The sequence below is a fragment of the Lynx canadensis genome, chromosome D4 (genome assembly GCF_007474595.2).
Source record: "Lynx canadensis isolate LIC74 chromosome D4, mLynCan4.pri.v2, whole genome shotgun sequence".
NCBI classification, from domain to species: domain Eukaryota; kingdom Metazoa; phylum Chordata; class Mammalia; order Carnivora; family Felidae; genus Lynx; species Lynx canadensis.
In genome coordinates, this window is record NC_044315.2 from 75,769,594 (window position 1) to 75,789,096 (window position 19,503).

The window sequence follows — 19,503 nt, forward strand, 5'->3', positions numbered from 1 at the left end:
AAACTTCTGTAGTTGGCTTAGCATTCAGCGAAGATTCAACCGCCATTTAATGAGATACGATATTCCAGGCTGTGTGATTGGCATTAGCTGTAGAACTCATTAAGGGGCCTGGCTCTGGAAGCTAAGGATCTTGAGTTCAAATCCCGACTTGAAACCCTACTGACTCCTGATCATGAGCCAGTGACTTAACCTGTCTAGGAAATCAGTGCACTCCTATAGGGGTTATGAGTTGGTTAAGTGCTATTAGATGCATGAAACACTGAGCACGGGGCCTGAGGACACATGATAAATGTTCAAGAAACATTGGCTATAATGATACTGTCATAATGATGAGCCCAACATGATGCTGGCCATCCTGAGTGCTTATTCTCATAGAGCACCAGAGATGAAGTGGGATTCAGAGATGGTAATCAGTTTGCTCAACGTCACACTGTTGGTGAAGAGCCCAGAACTGGGACCAAGGTATCTGATCATGAGGGCTTCAATTGGACAAGAGTGTGCAGAATGTTTGTAAACCACAGCATGCCTTACTGTTGAAGGACAAGGTAGCAGCAGAAACATCTACCAGCCCAGAAATCAAAGTCCTCAAATGCCAATCATGCCCCTTCTTTTAAGTTTGAGAGCACCTTGGTTAAGTTGTCTTACTTCTTTAGGCATTGGTGTTTTCATCTGAAAAAATAAAGGGATTGCACAGAATGACTCTTGGGACTCCTTCCTACCTAAGCAATGATTCATTTCACAAGTCATAACGGTACTCAGGGCAGTGGAGTCACAGGGTGGAGAAGCCTGTGGTTACTTTGGGCAGCACCCCATTTACCCACGATTGATTGGGGGATTTCTGCACCAGGAAGCAGGGTACCCCGTTTGCTTAATGCTCTGGTTTTCCCCTTGCAGGTGGCATTGTCTTGAACCCGTCTTTCTATGGCATTCCTGGGCATACCCACACCATGATCCATGAGATTGGGCACAGCCTGGGTCTCTACCACATCTTCCGAGGCATCTCAGAGATCCAGTCTTGCAGTGATCCCTGCATGGAGACGGAGCCCTCCTTTGAGACTGGTGACCTCTGCAGTGACACCAACCCGGCCCCCAAACACAAGTTCTGCGGTGACCCGGGGCCAGGGAATGACACCTGTGGCTTCCATAGCTTCTTCAACACCCCTTACAACAACTTCATGAGCTATGCAGGTAGGGACCTCTGCTTTGCAGGGAGCACATGGCCGGGTGTCACACACGGGCTCAGGTCCTGGCTCAGAGAAGCCTGGGCAAGGTCTTCCTTTACTAAGACTTCTTCATCCCAACAGTCCCTCATCCTAGACAATCAGGATAATAGTCCTTGTGTGAGACCTCAGGGGTACTTGGAAGCTGTTGTATCTGAAGACTCCTCAGAAGGGCACACTTTAGGAGGCTGACTGGGGCCCAACATCAGGAAACCTGGGTAGATACTAGCTTTGCCTCTGGATCACCTGATGCCTTTGGGTCTATCACATCCCCTCTCTGGGTCTCACTTCGCTCAAGAAAATGGAATCTTTGGATCCAAGGAACGTTGGAGAAGTTTCCTCCTAATTTTGCAGCTATATTTTTCTAAGCTGGTGCTTACTGCAGCTTTTTCCTTTTCTTCCTTTTTTTTCTTTTACTGCAACTTTTTCTTAAACATAAATCTCTCATACCCTCTTTTACTATTTTACTACAAAAAAATAGAATGCTTTTGATTTTGCAAATTGCATGAGATGGGGACATTCTTTTCCTAATTCCATATATCCTGTCAAAACTCTTTTCTTATACCATCAGTAATAGTGCTAAAGACTCATTCTTTGGGTTCAAGGATGTCCTGTACTTCTTTTAGAATAATATATCAAGGCCACTTCTAGCCCTTAGAACATTTTTGGAAAATTAAAACAAGGCCATCTCAGCCTTCACTGCTGGCCTCTTAGACCCAGAACCGTAGGGCCCAATCCACAAATTGCACATGGTAGCCCAGCATTGAATTTTATTATAATACTAAATTTAAGTGTCTTTTGCCCCTATGAAAATAAGTGAGTTCTGTGGAGGCAGATATTATCTCCAATGCCTCATGGTATTCCCAGCACCTAGCACAGAGACTGGTGCTTAATAAATGTTTGTTAAGAAGAAAGGGAGGGAAGAAAATGAATAAATTCTCATAAAGGTATGCAAAAGTGATTCTTATCAATAACAAAATTTCTGCTTGTATAAAAGTTTGTGGTTCATAGAGGACATTAATACACACTATCTCATTTAACTGGCAACAAAACTGTAGGGTAGAAACTATCTCCATTTTACAGATGGCAGTACTGTAGCTCACCAAAGTCCTTTGCCCCAGGTCATGCATCTGACCCCAAGCATTTTCTTCTCTTCTTCTCTTGTGCAGCTCTTCAGAAGAGACCTAGAGATGGGTGCATAGGAAGCAGAACAGCCAGGCTGGTTTTCATATTCTCTACCACAGAGATGGGGGTGCAGGAGCTATCAGGCATGACTCTGGGGAGCTCTAGATGGGACTCCATCTCTCTTTGAACCAGGAAAGCTCCCTGTCAACTGTTTCCCATTTCCTCCGGGGTTTTGCCTCAGATTGTGTTGGAAGAGAGGATATTGCTGCTGAAACCCAGTGAAGTTGATGATCCCCAGTGGGTCTTTCTGCCTTCCTGTTTGGGCTGATGACTTCTGGGGGCCTCTTCAGTTTAAGGCTCATGTCGTTCAAACCTGAGATCTGTGGAAGTGTCGACCACCCAACCTTAGCACCATAAAGGGGTCTTTAGGTTTAGGTCTTTAAAAAAGACCACAATGCTGGGTATTGCCTCAAAAGCAGATTCCCACTAGGCTCCCTTTCCCAGCCAAGCCGACATCCCACATCCGGTGCCCTGTCCTTTCACGCAGCCCTACTTACGTTCCATTTCTGTAGCACCTTTCCTTGGCCAGCTCGATGCACATGGAAAATAAACAATAACATGAATTTGGAAGTTTGCCGGACTGTTAGGGGCCTCAGAGCTGCCACTAGCTACTAGACCCCCATAAACTAAATCTTTTTTTTGTTGTTGTTCCCCTTCGTACAGATCTAAAGGGTGATTGATTTACTGTTGTTTTTTTAAAGGAACCCCTCAGCTCAGTGACCCATTAACAGCAGAACTAATTCACTGAGCTACGATAACAAACTTACACCCGCAAAAGCATATTCAAGGCGACCACGAGCTTTGAAATGTTTGTTTTCCTTAGGATCTCTGATAGATGAGGTGACAAAAGCAGTTGGATGAAATTCAAAATGCAGAACAGGATCGGGTTCTCATGGCCAGGGAGAGCTGTGCACAGAGGCTGCAGAGTCCTGGCCAGAGGGTGGGGACCCTGCTGGGTCAACTGCTTGGGGTTCCTTCCTTCCTGGGCACTTCTTCCTCAGGCCTGGTCACTGGTTGAGCAAAGAGTCTCGTGCAGTGCTGTCCACTAGAACTTTCCGTAAAGATGGACATGTCCTGTGTCCATGCTGTCCAGTATGGTAACCACTAGCCTGATGTGGCTCATGAGCCCTTGAAATATGGCTAGTGAGACTGAGGAACTGAATTGTTAGCCTTCAGTAGTCTTAATTAATTGGAATTGAAATAACCCCAAAGGCTGGTGGCTGCTGTACTGGTCAGCACAGGTCTACAATAATTATTTATTTAAAAAAATTTTTTGAAATTTATTTATTTATGCTGAGAGAGAGACAATACATGTAGGGGAGGGGCAGAGAGAAAATCCCAAGCAGGTTCTGCACTGCCAGCACAGAGCCCGATACAGGGCTCAAACCCACGAAGCCGTAAGATCATGACCTGAGCTAAAACCAACAGGTGGGCACTTAGCCATCTGAGCCATCCAGGCACCTCAGTACGTCTGCATTAATTATTGAGTGCCTATGCTGATACACCACACACTGTGAAACACTTCATAGGCTTGTCTTATAGAGTCCTCAAAATAACCCAACGAGGTGAGTGCTATTCTTACTGAACCTATTTTACAGATCAGAAAGTGTGGGTTTCATGTAGCCTAAGGAACTTGCCAGGGTCACACAGCAAAAAGAAGGTAAGCCTTTCTCACTGTGGAGCCTGTGCTTATAATCATTCATCATCTGGCTCTGTTTCTGATGCTAAGGGAGATAGAGGGGGTCCCAAGTACTCAGTTCAAGCAAACACCAGGCAGGTTGATCGGGGCAAGCTTAGTTGAGCACCAGGCGAGTACCGTCACCTTGAGCTGTTGGATAAGCCCTGAGCAGGTAGAAAAGCAGAAGCCTAGACTCTACTTTCTGAAGATGATGGGCCATAGGAGGCCCCCCCAAGAGCACCGTCCAGTCAGGTCTTCCTCAAGAGTGAAGAAAACAGGCCTTCTCCAGCCTACAGGAACAAGTGTATTGTTACCCTCATTCTGCATGTCAGGGCCTTTGAATACAAATGGATGCTTCAACCCTGCGCTCCCAGCTCTCAGGAATAGATCCTACAGAAATAAATTCATTGACTTCTTTGAAGATGTAATCATAAGAATGTTCTTAGCAATATTCATTGTCCAAGTATCAATTAAGTATTTACTACCTGCCGGGCTTGAAGAAAAATGCTTACGTGTGTGAAAAATTAGAAACTGTTTGCAAGTCCAATGAGAATGGATTGTTGTAATAAATCGTGAGGCCTCTGTATGATAGAACATTATGTGGTCACTAATGATAGTGTAGTAGATGAAGAAGAGGGGTAAACAGAAGCAGAGTAACCTGGTGCAGAGCACCAAGTTTGGGCGTGCAGGCACTGAACTTGAATCCTCCCTGCATTAACCTTTGACCCTAGGCAGTGACTTCTCCTCCGAGCCTCACTTACTTCCTGGATAGCATGAAGGATAATCACACCTCCCTTTTGTGATAGTAGGTGTAATCATGCAGGTAAAGGATTTAGAACTGTCCTTGGTACCATAACTAGTTCTTCCTAAGTGATATTAGTGGGTTTATTTGTTAACTATTTAATGTGAAAATGGTCAGGGAACCTCGTACAGTGTAAGACCTGGCATGTGTGTGTGTGTGTGTGTGTGTGTGTATGAATATATGTATGTATATAAATGTGTGTATATATATGATGTAAATATATTTATGATAATGAGAATTATAAATATTTATATGCATATACATACACACACATATACTCCTATGTACTAAGTATTAATTGTATTATCTCTAGGTAATGAGTTTAGGGTTATATTTATTTCTTCATAACTATTTTTGGCACATTCCACATATTTTACAGTGAATATAATCATTTATTATCACTATCATTATTTAATAAAAACCAAAAAGTCAGGGATTCTTACAAGGGACAGCTATAGTTATCCATATACTAGACACGAATTAGCTTATTAAATGCCCTCATTAGCTTTAGGAGGCAGGTAGTATCACTATTCCCTATGGTTACAATGGGTACAAACGAGGCTGGCAGGGGCCAGCATTTTGCTCGGGGTTCCACAGCACATGGCAGCCCTGGGTCCATGACCCAACCTCCCGTGCTCTGCAGTCTCCATGCTGCAGAGGGGAACATGTTCTGGAGAACAAAGTTCAGTTACCAAAGTCAGGGCAATGCACCAGCAGCATGGGGACGGCAGCATGGGGATGAGATCCCCAAAGTCCTCTCGGCTTAGGGATAAGATGGGCTGGCTGGTCCTGGAGATCACGTGTCGGGAGGGGAAGCATGTGGAGGCAGGAAGCCAAGAGGGACTGACTCTAGACATGAGCTAATTGAGACAGAGCATTGTGATAAACGGAAACCCTTTGGTACCTCCCCCAAGATTCTGATAGCACCTAAGTCTCTAAGCAGTGTACCCTGGGACAGACGTTTGCTGACTTCTACTTTCAAGTTCACATGCATTTCTGTTTTCCTGCTAAGTTCTGTCATCTCTTTTCCATACTCTTTTTTATTGAGAAACATGCAAATGGCTAATTTTTAAATCATTAATGGAAAACACACTCTTTTGGGAGAAAAGGAAGAAACGCACAAATAAGAGTGTCTGGAAGAAAAAAATGCTGGTTTTTTCTTCCATTCATCTTGATAAATGCTTTATGTCCTCCAGCTCACTGGGTCCCCACAGCAGCACTGTGGAGTGGGGTCAATTTAAATGTCCCCAATTTATACATGAGGGACCTGAGTTTTAGAGTTACTTCTCTCTTTTGGAAGTGACTTATTAGTATAATACTCAGTGCCTGTGCCTTAACATACATAGACATTCCCCTATTAATAGCCAGATGTGTTATTTCTGATATTTTTACCATTATAAATGATGCTTCAGAAAATATCCTTGTACCTAAATTTTCCGTATGTTTCTTCATGAATATATGTCTATTGAATTCCTGAATGTGATATTGCTACATCAAAGAGAATGAATATTTTAAATTCTGGGGTTTTTCCTGCTTCTGGTTTTCTAACACACACACATGTGCTGTTCGCAATCATGAGGCAGTGAGGATTTACTGAGCATTTATCATGGTTCTTTGTGTTCTACTTCCCTTACCCTTTAACCGAATTCGGAGGTGAATGCTCTTGCTAGCACCATCATCCCCATTTACAGATAGGAAAACTGAGGCACTGAGTCGTGAATTCACTTGCCCATTTGACTCCAGATCCTTCATGTATTGGTCTAACTCTTTATCCATACTTTCTTAGTCCCTTCTCCTGACTCTAACCTATTAAGTGGCTTTTCCAAGTGCACTTTTTGCATTAAGAAGGGCAAAGCTCACAGCAACAAAGAAAAACGTACCCAATGATCTGGCCCTTCTTAGACTGAGACATTTGGACTCTATTCTCCAGGCAATGGGGAGCCATAGAATGTTTGTTATCCAAGGAATTAGATGGCTACATCAGGGCTCAAGGGAGATGTATGTGGCTAAAGATACTTGCTAAGGGACACCAGGCTCTACTGCTTCTTCCAAACATATGAAGGAGTCCCCAGGATGCTGGAGAAGAGACAGACTGTCAGAAGTCACTCAGGAGATCAGAGGCAGCTTCTGGGTATAACCTCCTTGTACTCCTGTCCCTTCCCCAAGCTGGATTCTCAAGGTCCTATCCAACTGCCTAGCACCTGCCCAAAGTTATTTTCTGTTTGTTTGATAAGGGGGAAGTCAGTTTATGTTGCAGGATTCCCAGTGGCGGGTTTATTTTAAGATCTGGCGAGCCCCATGCTTCTCTGTCTGGGGCCCAGCTGCAGAAACCCTGACCTGGCCGACACCTCTGGGAAGTGGTGTTTTTGGAAACCAAGCGAAAACAGTGCCTTGCTCTGCCCCTGAGGCAGTTGAATAAAGCTGTTGGAAGGGTAGAGAGGAGGCAGGCTTCTTCCTTGAGAGGCGAGTCTTGGATACTATTCAGTCCACATGGTCGAAAAGAGAGTAGGGCTGAAGGTCATTTGATCTAAAGACATTTAAGAGATTGTATTCCAGTCGGCTCAGACTCAGGCTCACATCCTATTTATCAATCACCTGCAGGATACTGTTCCCATACAGGGTCTCATTTATGCTCAGACGTCCTTCTATTGATTCGAAACATGGTCTTAGCATCAAGACTGCCTGGGTTTGAGTCTTGGATCTATCCCTAACATTGTGATCTTAAATAAAGCTGCATGACCTCTCTCAACCTCTATTCCCTTCTCTGTAAAATGGAGAAAATCATAGTATTTACTCCCCAAATCATGGGAGTGTTAAATGTGTCCAAGGCCCAGTGCACCATGCCTGGCTTATACTAAGCACACAGCAAATGTCCCAGTGACAGTGCTGTCCTCATTCCCAGGACGGACATGAGCCTGATAGTTCCTAGGGCTGCCTGCCTCTGGCTGTGCTCACTGCAAAGGACACCATGTCCCTGGGTCCTGTAGCTCCCTACAGTCCTGACCTTTCTTTCTCCATCTGAGCCATCCAGTCTGGTTGACCTCAAGTACCTCCTTCTTCAGAAGCCTCCCTGGAACACTGCCCTTCCCCAACGTGTTGTCTCTTGTTCATCAGTGGTCAGCATTGCAGTCGTCAACAGTCTTCTGATCGCCTTGACTCATACAACAAACTGGCCTTCGCTCTGTAGCTAGACTGGTCCCTCCTCTGGGGCAGGAACATTTTAAGTTTCATCTTCCCGTGGCCTCTGGGACAGAGAAGAGAATATGGGATAGATGCTCAGAAGGTTTGTGAAGGACAGTATCACTGCATCCATGGATAGTGGAATGGATGAATGAATGTATGGGTGAATAGAAGGGAGTGAGTGAGTGAATCAACAAGGAAATGAATGAATGAATGAATGAATGAATGAATGGGAGATACTGGGTGAGTAGTGAGGCAGGGGCAGAATAAAGAAATACATTGCTTACTGACCAGGGATTTGGGGGCCCATGGAAAGCAATTTACCTGTCCCTTGTCCTTAGCTGTGACCTCTGGGCTGCTCAGTCCCATCCACCCTCCCCTTCCTCCCGTTCCCTCTCACCTGCCTCCAGAGGTGATGACTGCACTCATTTGTGCACAGACCATTAACTCTTAAGCACTGAAAGAGGCCAGCTCTGTGTTGGCAAGGACTGGGGTGCTGGCTGGCTGTTCCCTGGGAGACGTCATAACTCTCTCTCATGCCCTCCCGTGCAGCCAGGTTTTTATCTCTCCCTCTGCCCGCTCGCAGATGACGACTGTACGGACTCCTTCACGCCCAATCAAGTTGCCAGAATGCACTGTTACCTGGACCTGGTGTACCAGAGCTGGCAGCCCTCCAGGAAGCCGGCGCCTGTCGCCCTGGCCCCCCAGATCGTGGGCCACACGACCGACTCCGTGACGCTGGAGTGGTTTCCACCCATCGACGGCCACTTCTTTGAAAGGTGAGTGTGGCCTGTGAAGTGGTGATCCCTCTCTCTCCTGCCAAGAAGAAGGGACTTGAGAAGGGAAGCGGTCTTGGAGAGGAGTTGTGCTGTTTTCTCTGTCCTTGCTCTCTTGTTCGTCTGGAGCCCCTGACAGTTCAGCCACTTAACAGTGACTGGTCCAGATAGGCATGTTGTAGATTTGGGGGTCAGGGGATACATGAATGATTGCTAATCGAAATTAATAAGTAATGATGCATGCTTTCAATGAATGAATGTTTAGCTTTATTTTATTCTGAAATACCTGGAAACTCTATCCTCTGGGATGGAGGTCCTGATCTCTTCTCCATGCATTCAGGATTTGAAATTGCCCCTGGTTAATGGGTAATTGTAATATTTGTATAATATATATTAAATATCAAGGTGTATATGTGTATATATACCTATTCATATCATACATGAATATACATGCAAATATATATATAATATATGTATAATACATATAATTAGAATCTTTGTGCACAGTATTTCTTTGTAGAATTGAAGGTAGAATTTTTAGAAGACCAGGAATGATAAACCAAGGCACAGGAGTTCTGCTCCCCCATCTGCCACTTATTAGCTGTACTGACTTGGGCAAGTTACTTTCCCTTGCCGAGTGGTCTTCTACCTCAGAAACGTGTGTCTTACGATGCCTCAGTGGTCTGCAGGCATGAACCTGAATCCAGGGGTCTCTTGTGATGCCTTTCAGCATTGAGACCCTCTGAGGAGCTCAGGCTTTAAGGAAAACAGATTCTAAAGAGTCGGGAAAATAGATTAAGATGTTGACATCTACCCTTGCCTTTAATTTAGGGCTTATTAGTGTCTTAACCTCTATCCCAGCCCTTCTTGGGAGTGTTTTATCTAATACTGATGATATACCATTGATGATGGCAAAAATAAAAGCCAGCTAATGATTAACAAATAATTCTCTGAGGTTGTGGCTGTTGCCATTCATTAAGTGCTTACTCTGGGAAAGATTCTGCATTAAAAGCTTTGTTTGCAGAGTCTCATTTACTCTTTCTAGTAACTCTGAAGGGGGAATCATTTTCCTCATTTGCAGGGTAAGGCAGGAATTGGAGCTGAAAGAGGCTGAGAGATTTGACCAAGAGCCCGTAGAAGTTGGTGGGAGCTGGGCTCTGACTCACATTTTGCAGCGTCTTGTCTCTGGCCCCTGTGTGTTTTCATTAAGTCCGTCTAAAATTTGAATTATGAAGGGGGTGTTACCCCTACCCTCAAAAGAGCCACAGAAGGTGGTAAGGAGCTCTCGTGTGTGTGTGTGTGTGTGTGTGTGTGTGTGTAAATACATATTAGTTCATGGTGCCACATTAAATTGGGGCTCTGGGGCACCTGGGTGGCTCAGTTGGTTGAGTGTCCAATTCTTGATCTCAACCCAGGTCTTGATCTCAGGGTCGTGAGTTCAAGCCCTGCGTTGGGCTTCTCACCAGGCGTGGAGCCTTCTTAAAAAAAATGGGATCTCTAATTTTCTACAGTACCATCAGTCCCTGAATCTAGAACCTTTGTCTGGCAGCTGGGTGCACGTGTTCATAGGGGAAGGAAATGTAATCCCTGGGCCCTCTATAAAAACCCCCTTCCCCTGCCCCCAGCCGCCCTCACTGGGAGCTCAGAGCTGGGTTTGGGAAACCTCATGTGACACTTCAGAGCAGGCTCTCCAGCAGCCTGTAGATTTATTTATTTTTTCTGTGGCGATGAGAAGTATCAGACTTTTGGTCAAGCCTTGGCCTAAATTCCACTTAAAAATGGAAGTTTTGTAAATGAAGCTTCCTGTGTATGTATTTAATTTATATTTCATAAAGCAGTTATTGTCCATTAAATAAATACCATCTGATTGTTGGAAACCTATTGGAGGGTTAATTGTTGTGTAATGAGATAGGTCTCTATTACATGGTACCCTCAGCTCCAATCAATATGTTTTTAATAACCTATAGTCAGTTGGTACTTGAGGCTCGTACAATAGCTATTCTGTTCAGTCTAAGATTTCATAATGGAGTTATCATATGTTAAATTAAAACTGACATTTTAGAAACATGTCTAATTAGGGTTAACAGCTACGTAGACGATAGGCTATGACTAAAGGAAGTTGGTCCACCAGTTCAATAAATTGTTATAAAGAAATGGAGCTATCACTCCCGCATACACTCAGTTTGCACTCATGTGCATTGGCCTGGTGCAGAGCATACAAGCTCTACTGACAAATTGTCTGCACTCCGCTCCCCGCTCCACCACTCTTGGTCTATGGGGCCTTTGGCAAGCCATCTCACCTTATTCTCTCTGACCCTCTGAATCTTCTTCCATAATTGTGCCCACTTCAGCTGGATTTTGTGGGGAATTCAACAAACATGTGACATCTGTGGTATGCCTAGCACACCCTCTATGTTCAAGAAATATTAGCTCCCATCTCATACAAAGTTTCCCAGAGCTGTTTAGCTACTTGAAAATTCTCTTTCCCTGCGAAATCTCTGGTGTTTTCCACTACATCCATCAATGCCAACCTCTCGCCCCTGGCCATCCCTACGTCCTCCTGCTGTTCCTCACATCTGTGGTCTAAGAGAATACAAGGGTTTTCCTTAAAAAAACATATTCAGATCCTCCCACAGCCTGTGTCCTCACACATGGGCAACTGAATAAATAATTCAAGGCCACCCCTGGCTTTTCTAACTCCTTTATTTTTATCTGTCTTGCAAACATGTGTTGATGGAATGGTTTCAGTTATCTGAACAATTGGTGGTGGGGCATTAGAAAGAATTCTGGACTGAGAAGCAAGAGACCTGGGTCTCAAGTCTTTGCAATCTCATTCATTTCCTCTTCCTCTTCAGCCTCAGTCTTCTGATCTGTAAGCCAAAGGGCATCTAGCCTTTTGCAACCAAGGTTCCTATTGCAAATCTCAGAACACAGAAAATGACTTGAGTAACTATTTTCTCAATTCTCCTTAGAATGGTACATAATGAGTACCATTCTAGATGCATAGGAGAGAAGTAAACTCATCATACACAGTGGACATCTTAAAGAAGTACTGTTCAATGGTACTTCTGCAGTAATGGAAATATTCTCTATCTGTACCATCCAATATGGTAGCCATTAGCCAACTGGCTATGAAGCACTTGAAATGTGACAAGTGTGGAACTGAATTTATTTAAATTTATTTAATTTATAATTTATTAAATTTATTTAATGTTAATTAACTTACATTCAAAGACCCACATGTGACTGCTGGCTGCCATATTAGCACAGACTTGAGCATTAAGCTTTGATTCTCATGGAACCTAGGTGAGAAAGGTGATCTCTTCCAGTGTTAACATCCTGTACGTCTGCGATTTCAGAGTGTGTGTGTGTGTGTGTGTAGATACAGGTGCAAATAAAAATCAAATAAATGCCAGAGGTAAAAAAAAAATACTGTATACTCCCTGGATGTATAGATACTTCCTGATTTTGGTAAAGCCTTTACAAGCTATAACCTTGGCATGAGTACATTGTACTCATGATCTTCTATTTCCTAATCTGTAAAATGGGAACATGACCCACTGCCCAGAATCACACCATTGCTTTTTAGTTGCTGACTTAGCCTTTACTTTTGTCCTTCTTTCCTCAATCCATGTTTCATTTAGCATTCAGAGCAATCTTTTTAAAATGTAAATTATATCATGTTGCTCCATGACTTGGAGTGGCTCCAGTGGCTTACAACCCTCTAGTGGCTTCCCATTTCTTTTATGTATGATCACCATGTGGTCTACAGGACTTCCCATGATCTAATCCTTGCCTATTTGTCCAACTGCCTCTCTTACCACTCTTTCCTTCATTCGTGACTCCTGTCACTCACACTTCCTTTGGGATCCCTATACACCAAGCCCTTTTTTTCCTGCTTAGGTCCTTTATGTTCCTGCGACTGCCCCTGGAATACTTTATATCCACTCTTTATGTCATCCTTCAGCTCTCACCATAGATGGCATTCCCTCACTAAGGCCTTTCATGACTGTTCCAATTTTAATTAGCCCAGTACACCTCTCCCACTGGTATTCTTGCATACGTCATACATTTCCTTTGCTTCTAGAACTTAATGAGCCTGTTATTTTATATCTGTCTACTTGTTTATGGACTGTCCACCAGGCTGCAAGCTCTATGAGGTATAGGTAGCACATCTAATTTCCTCACCCTTCGATGGTCAATGTCTGGTACTTGTACAGTGCTAACAGCTAGAGGCTGTTCAATGACTACCCATTGAATGAACAGATGAAAAAATGAATGAATACATGAACCAATGATTGAATATGATGAAAGGTACTTTGTAGGGCTCCGTGCAAACAAGGCACATTTACTATCAGGTGGATGATGGTTTAGTCACTCATCAAAGTATTTATTGGAAACCGAGGATGTGTCAAGAACTCTGTGAAGTACAGGGCACTCACTCTATGAGTGTCATCTGAAGCATGACATATAAAGAAATAGAAAGAAAGTTTCCATGTCCATTAAGGTCAGTGTGGTTCCTAATTCCATCCCAGAACCTTTATAATCTCGTTGTCATCATAGAGCCAGTCATGTGACTCTGAGCTGCTATGCATGGTTTGTGGTCATTGTAATGGAACTCAGCCTTCCAGAGTAAGGAACTCTCTCTCCACTCCTCATTCCCTGTCTACAAGTATATTTGTATAATTATTGTGATTGCTAATCCAGGAGTAACTCCTAGATATTCAAAATATATAGAAAATTCAGAAAACCAGAAGGAATAAAAATGGGGATCATCCTATACTTGTTCCACCACCCAGACATTGCTGCCAATATTTTGTAATATTGAAGTTATTTGAACAGTACTGAGATGCTGCTATAAATTCAGTTTTGAATACAACTTTTTCACTTAACATTATAGCATTCCATGACATTTCAGGGAACATTTTTGTAATGACTTCTTACCATTTTATTGACCATGTTAACCTTAGGCTATTTCATCATTCTCCTACCACTGGATATCAATGTGCTTGCAAAATTTCTACCTATGTATGGTTTTATATTTACAGTGATAAAGCTGAGGATGCAAATTCTGCAATTTGAGGGTCTAGACTAGGTTAGTCATGAGTCTTAGCAACATGTCTGAGTTACTGGTGTTCATCCATTCATCTATCCACCTGCCCATCTATCCACCCATCCACCACCCACCTATCCACCATCCATCCATACATCCATCCACCCACCCACCCATCCACTCACCAATGCACCCAGCTAGTATCCACCCACCCGCCCATTCACCCATCCACCCATCCACATATGTTGACCACCATGTAAGCAGATAAGCAGGAGAATGATCTGTTAAGATATAGGTTTGGGGATGAGTTCCCTGGTAGCTGTGTGGAAGAGGAATGGGGAACACCAGTAGACAGATGCTTACAAGTATACTCTTTCTTACCATGTGATCCCAAGGGCTATAGAGCTTCTCTGTGAAGGGAAAGCCCTAAGGCTCCTCCACTGTATCTTTCAGGTAGTCAAGGGATAAAGATTCTTCTAGGAATGATGAAAGAGGTATTGGCAGGACCATTGCATTTTGAGAAATAATGGGCTGATCCCTCTCCCCTCCTGGCAGCTGCCTCCTAAACAGATGCCAAGTCTGGAGAACAAGCAAGATCCCAGAGGCTATTGTGGCTAAGGGGAGATTGAATCTAGATACATGAGACACTAGATGGTAGCGGAAGCCACTGTAATATTCCAGTTCTAGGGCTGTTCCCTTCAAGGGATTGGCTTGCCCCTTGGAAAGCTGCTAAAAGGAATTTGATACCATGGTAAAGAAACTGCTTTTCACTGTTAAAGGTGATTCATCCATCCACACAGTGTCAGGGCTGGAAGGTTCTATAGGCACCATCTGGTTCACCCAACTCATTTTTGAATGAAGGAACTAGATCATGCCTTCTTTCTATTTCATACCTAGGACCCAGGATGGTGTCTGGCACATGGGAGGTACCTGATAAGCACTGTTAAAAGAATAAAATTTGAGGTTAAATGGGACTAAAGATTTTTTCACAAGCACACATCAAGTCCTCAGTGGAGCCTTGAATGTCTGATGGAACTAAGATTAGTACAGGTAGTAAGTAGTTGGCCTGTTGATTCTGTACTGCTTGAAATTAAAGAAGTGTATCTATCGTTATGACAGAAACCACATAGGCCTAAATAAGATCTCTGCTGAACACTGGGGAGGAATTTCACTTATGCTCATATTCTGGAATCTTTGGCGAGGATAAGGAGGATAGGGTAATGTGGAATTGTTGTGTCTTCTGCCCTGGATCAGGAGCTCATTCAACCGTTCCTAAGTCAGTGCATTTCCCTTCTTTCCTTGGCCTCCTAGAGAATTGGGATCAGCATGTGAACTTTGTCTGGAAGGGAGAATCCTGGTGCAGTATGCCATTAATGCCTCCTCCCCGATGCCCTGTGGCCCATCAGGACACTGGAGTCCTCGGGAAGCAGAAGGTAAGGCCACCTGGAAGCTCATTTACAGGTTAGGGGTACAAAGAACAACTCTTTACATACTATCTCATTTGATCTTTATGGAATCTTCAAGGCCAAGTTTTTATATTTTATTTTATTATTTAGTTATTTATTTTTATAATTTTATTCTTTTATTATTTTTTAAAATTTTATTTTTGTCTTTTCCCCCAAGTGTTTTTGAGACATTATTGACATCTAACATCACATTGTACAAACTGATGATTTGATACATGTATCATTGTGAAGTAATTACCACAATAAGGTTAGTTTACACATCCATCATCTCATACTTTTTTGTTTTTTGTGGTGAGAACATATAAGATCTACTCTCTAGGCAATTTTCAAGTGTATGATACAGTATTATTAACTAGAGTCCCCATGTTGTATATTAAAACTCCAGAATTTATCCATCGTACAACTAGAAGTTTGCACCCTTCGGCCAAGATCAAGGCCAATACTCGTGCGTCGATTCAACACATAGTCTTTGAACTCTTCACTGTGTTAGGTATGACATCCCACTTTAAATTTAAGGAAACCAAGGTGCTGAGATATTGAACAAGTGCCTGAGGCCACACACCTGATAAAGACACAGCTTGTATGTGTGTTTATACACGCCTCCTGACCCCGACAGCCTATTGGTTCAAGATCACCTTAGAATCAGCACACATACCTGGGTGGGGGGGGCGGGGGTTGGTCAAGGTTTCAGTAGTCTTTATCTTCTTTGGTTGTTACTGAGAATCCCCAGGGCATCCACATATACACCACAGCTATCCCTCTCAATGTTTTCTGCCATGTACCCTCCTTTTTGGGATCCATTTATCAGCAAGACACTTGAGGGAAGCACCTCGTGATTGCCACTGTTGTGGGCTCTCCCCATGACCAGACCCTCCCCGTCTGGGGGTCTCCCAGACCTCCCTAGGGCTTAAAGTCTCTGTGCTGTCTTCTAGTCCTGCACACTGCCAGATCTACTGGGTTTTCTACAGAAATTAAGAGAGTGCCTTTTACCCAATTCTTTGTTCCATGGTCACTTGGCTTTGCAGCAGCCACTTGGAACTTAACAGAATCTCATGGAAAGTTGCCTACTCAGTTTCCTTTTGCAATGTCCCCTTCTTTAGGGCTCAGATCTAGTGTCTGAAGCCAGGCTGGCAGAGACCCCATGTTCTCCCTTACCCTCAGAGACTTCCGCTTAGAACTCCGCACCGCCCCCCCCCCCCACCCCGCCCCGACCGCCCGGTCCCTCTTGCTTCTGTGCAGGGCAGCTCATGTCCATGGTCCCTGGGTGGGGACCACAGTCCATCAGAGGGAGCAGAATCTGATTCCTCACTGAGGTTCAGTGAGAACTCCCCTCTTTTCCTTTATATTTTTAGAAAGGAGGTTGGAAAGAAAAAGCCAGAGAATAAAGCAAGGGAGAGGGATCAGAGAGGAAAGTGAAGGAGAAAAATGACAGCACTGTACTTTGTTATCTTCTAAAGTAGCTTAAAATAAAAATGAGAGCTGAACTTGGGAACTCTAAACAAATCCATCTGGAATGTAAAGCAAGAGGGATGTCTGGGAGAAGCCCTCAGTTCAGCCTCACAGAATCACGGGCTGTCAGACTTGGAAGGGGTGGCTAGGTCATCCAGCCCCAGTTCCCACCCAGTGCAGGAATCCCCCTCCTGCCCTCCCTTACTGAGGCTCTCCTAGCACCAGCTCATACATTCCTTGGCCTTCCATTCGTTAGAAAGTTCTTCCTGAAATCCACAGTCGTGACTTTTCCATGCCAGCAGAACCCACTTTGGGTTTTCCTGGAAGAAAATGCATGTCTCTTCCAGCTGACGACACATTGTGTGCGCACAGAATGAACAAGTCTCACCTGTGACCACTGTAGGAACTGTGTGCCTGGCACTGTGCTTGGTGCATGGGGCAAGGCGGAGCTGGCCATCTAACAGGGGTGCTGGATGGTAACCATCCGGTGCAGTGAGGCCCATGCTGATCGAAGCACAAAAGTGCTGGGGGGAGCAGTGAGAAGCTGGCCTCATGTAGAACTGAGACTAAGGCCACCCAGGAAATGTCACCACACCAGTGAGCAAGGCACATTTGACAACATGAAAGAAACTGGGTATGTTTAGAACAGTGGTTTTTTGAGTCTGATCTGGAGGATTATGGCATTCCTAGAGACTTTATAGGGTATCCTCAAAGACCAAAATTATTTTCATAATGATGCTATGATACTGATTACCATTTCCACTCCCAGTCTCTCGTGAGAATGGAGCTTTCCCGTCCTGCATGGAATGCGATGTTATCACTGCTCCAATAGCTAATAGAGCACATGCGTATGTGTTCTTGTGTTCTAAAGTTTCTCAGTTTTCATTGATAGTATGGCAACTACTAGTAGATGTAACCCTCATAAACAGAAGGTCTTCAGTAATGCTCTGAGAGATTAAGAGGGTTTGGAGCATGAAGAGTAAGGTGTGGAGTCGGGGAAGGTTGGACTGAGTGTTCTATAATGACTGGATAACGATGGGTTTTTACTGAGGGCAGCAAGGAGGCACCACGTGCCTTGGCAGGAGTCTGTTGCATGGTGAGATGTACATGTTGTCAAGATTGCATGGGTTGCTCTGTGGTGAAGAGCCTGAGGAGGGTGCTGGGGGAAAGGGAGCAGTGGCTGTTGCAGGAATCTGGAATAGGGATGGTGGTGGCCAGGGTGTGGTCCGTGGCAGTGAGAAATGGAGAGAAGTCAATGGAATTGAGAGATATTTAGGAGGTATAATCAGCAAGACTCTCCACTGAGACTTCTCTGGCTAAAACATCTTGGTTTGTTCTACCAGTTGCATGAATGAAATAATTTTCAGACATCTCCCCACACCTCCATCCAACCCAACTGTCAATTGGTTAAGTCTGTTCCTGGTTTGCTGTTGACCTTCTTAAAGCACGATATGTAGAGCAGAGTTCAACTGGAAGTGCTGAGCCCCCTCGTTCCCTGAGCTGACTCAGGCATGCAAGGAAACCCAGCAGCCTTGGGTTTTCCTTCAGAATATGTAAATTTAGTGCATGCAGGCCAGGAAAAGACACTGTTCTTTTTTTAGAGCATCCTATTACAGGCTGTGTGATCCTTTTGGCTCAGACCCTTTTAATATCCTTGAAGAAATAAACTTTTCCATGAGCCAAACTCTGCAATTTATTTCTCAACTCATTTTCATCCTATTTATCTTTGCATGTTTAAGTTTTTAGACTTCCCAAACTAACATAAAACTCTCAAATCCATGAGCAATGCCAGACAGATCTTTGGGGTGGGGGGATAAAGAGGACTGGACCTTGGTCTGAGCCCCAACATTAATGTGCTCTGTGCCCTTGAATGAGTCACTTAGCTTCTCTGAAGATAGCATCTCATGCACAGAATAAACGTTCTCTCTAGCTCTAATATTCCACAGAGCTGTAACTTCTTTATTTTAACTCCGCATTAATAAGATAGAATATTTATCATTTAACAATTATTTTTTTTTTAATTTTTTTTTTCAACGTTTATTTATTTTTGGGACAGAGAGAGACAGAGCATGAACGGGGGAGGGGCAGAGAGAGAGGGAGACACAGAATCGGAAACAGGCTCCAGGCTCTGAGCCATCAGCCCAGAGCCCGACGCGCGGCTCGAACTCACGGACCGTGAGATCGTGACCTGGCTGAAGTCGGACGCTTAACCGACTGCGCCACCCAGGCGCCCCTCATTTAACAATTATTTATTGCACATCTGTGGTGTTCCATTAACTCTGTTCCATGAACTTCAGGTAAATACAGTCACAGAAATTCTTGCCTTTGGCCACGGAAGGTGATTGGACTCAGAAGAAAACCTGTTTTCCTATATCTTGAGCAAAAACTGTATTTCAGAGTTGAGTGTTTCTTGAGGGGTTTAATACCATGGACACTTGTCACCCAGGACTGAGATAGTTAGGCCTCATCAACTCACATCTCTGGTAAGATCACATGTCCAAGCATGTAACACCTCGCAAATGTTGGGTTTTCCGTGAGAGTGACACATGGCACTAGCTGTTTTCATTTTTTCTTATCTGTGTGAGTCCTTTCCCCCATTTTTCTGCCCATAATATTTCAGGTGTGCTGAAGTATTCATCTGGAAAAACTTGGCACTAAGTTTTTATAACTATATTTGTGTCAACAGCTGCAGGG

General features: G+C 43.9%; 1 protein-coding gene across 1 annotated transcript in view; it reads left to right on the top strand.

Moving 5' to 3' along the window:
* The window catches only part of PAPPA (pappalysin 1), a 242,095-nt gene that overhangs the window by 57,548 nt on the left and 165,044 nt on the right, over window positions 1–19,503 (top strand). Inside the window, exons 4-6 of the mRNA XM_030294042.1 lie at window positions 895–1,188; window positions 8,652–8,844; window positions 15,206–15,327. Coding sequence (XP_030149902.1) covers window positions 895–1,188; window positions 8,652–8,844; window positions 15,206–15,327 — 609 coding nt within the window. The remainder of the gene's footprint in view (window positions 1–894; window positions 1,189–8,651; window positions 8,845–15,205; window positions 15,328–19,503) is intronic.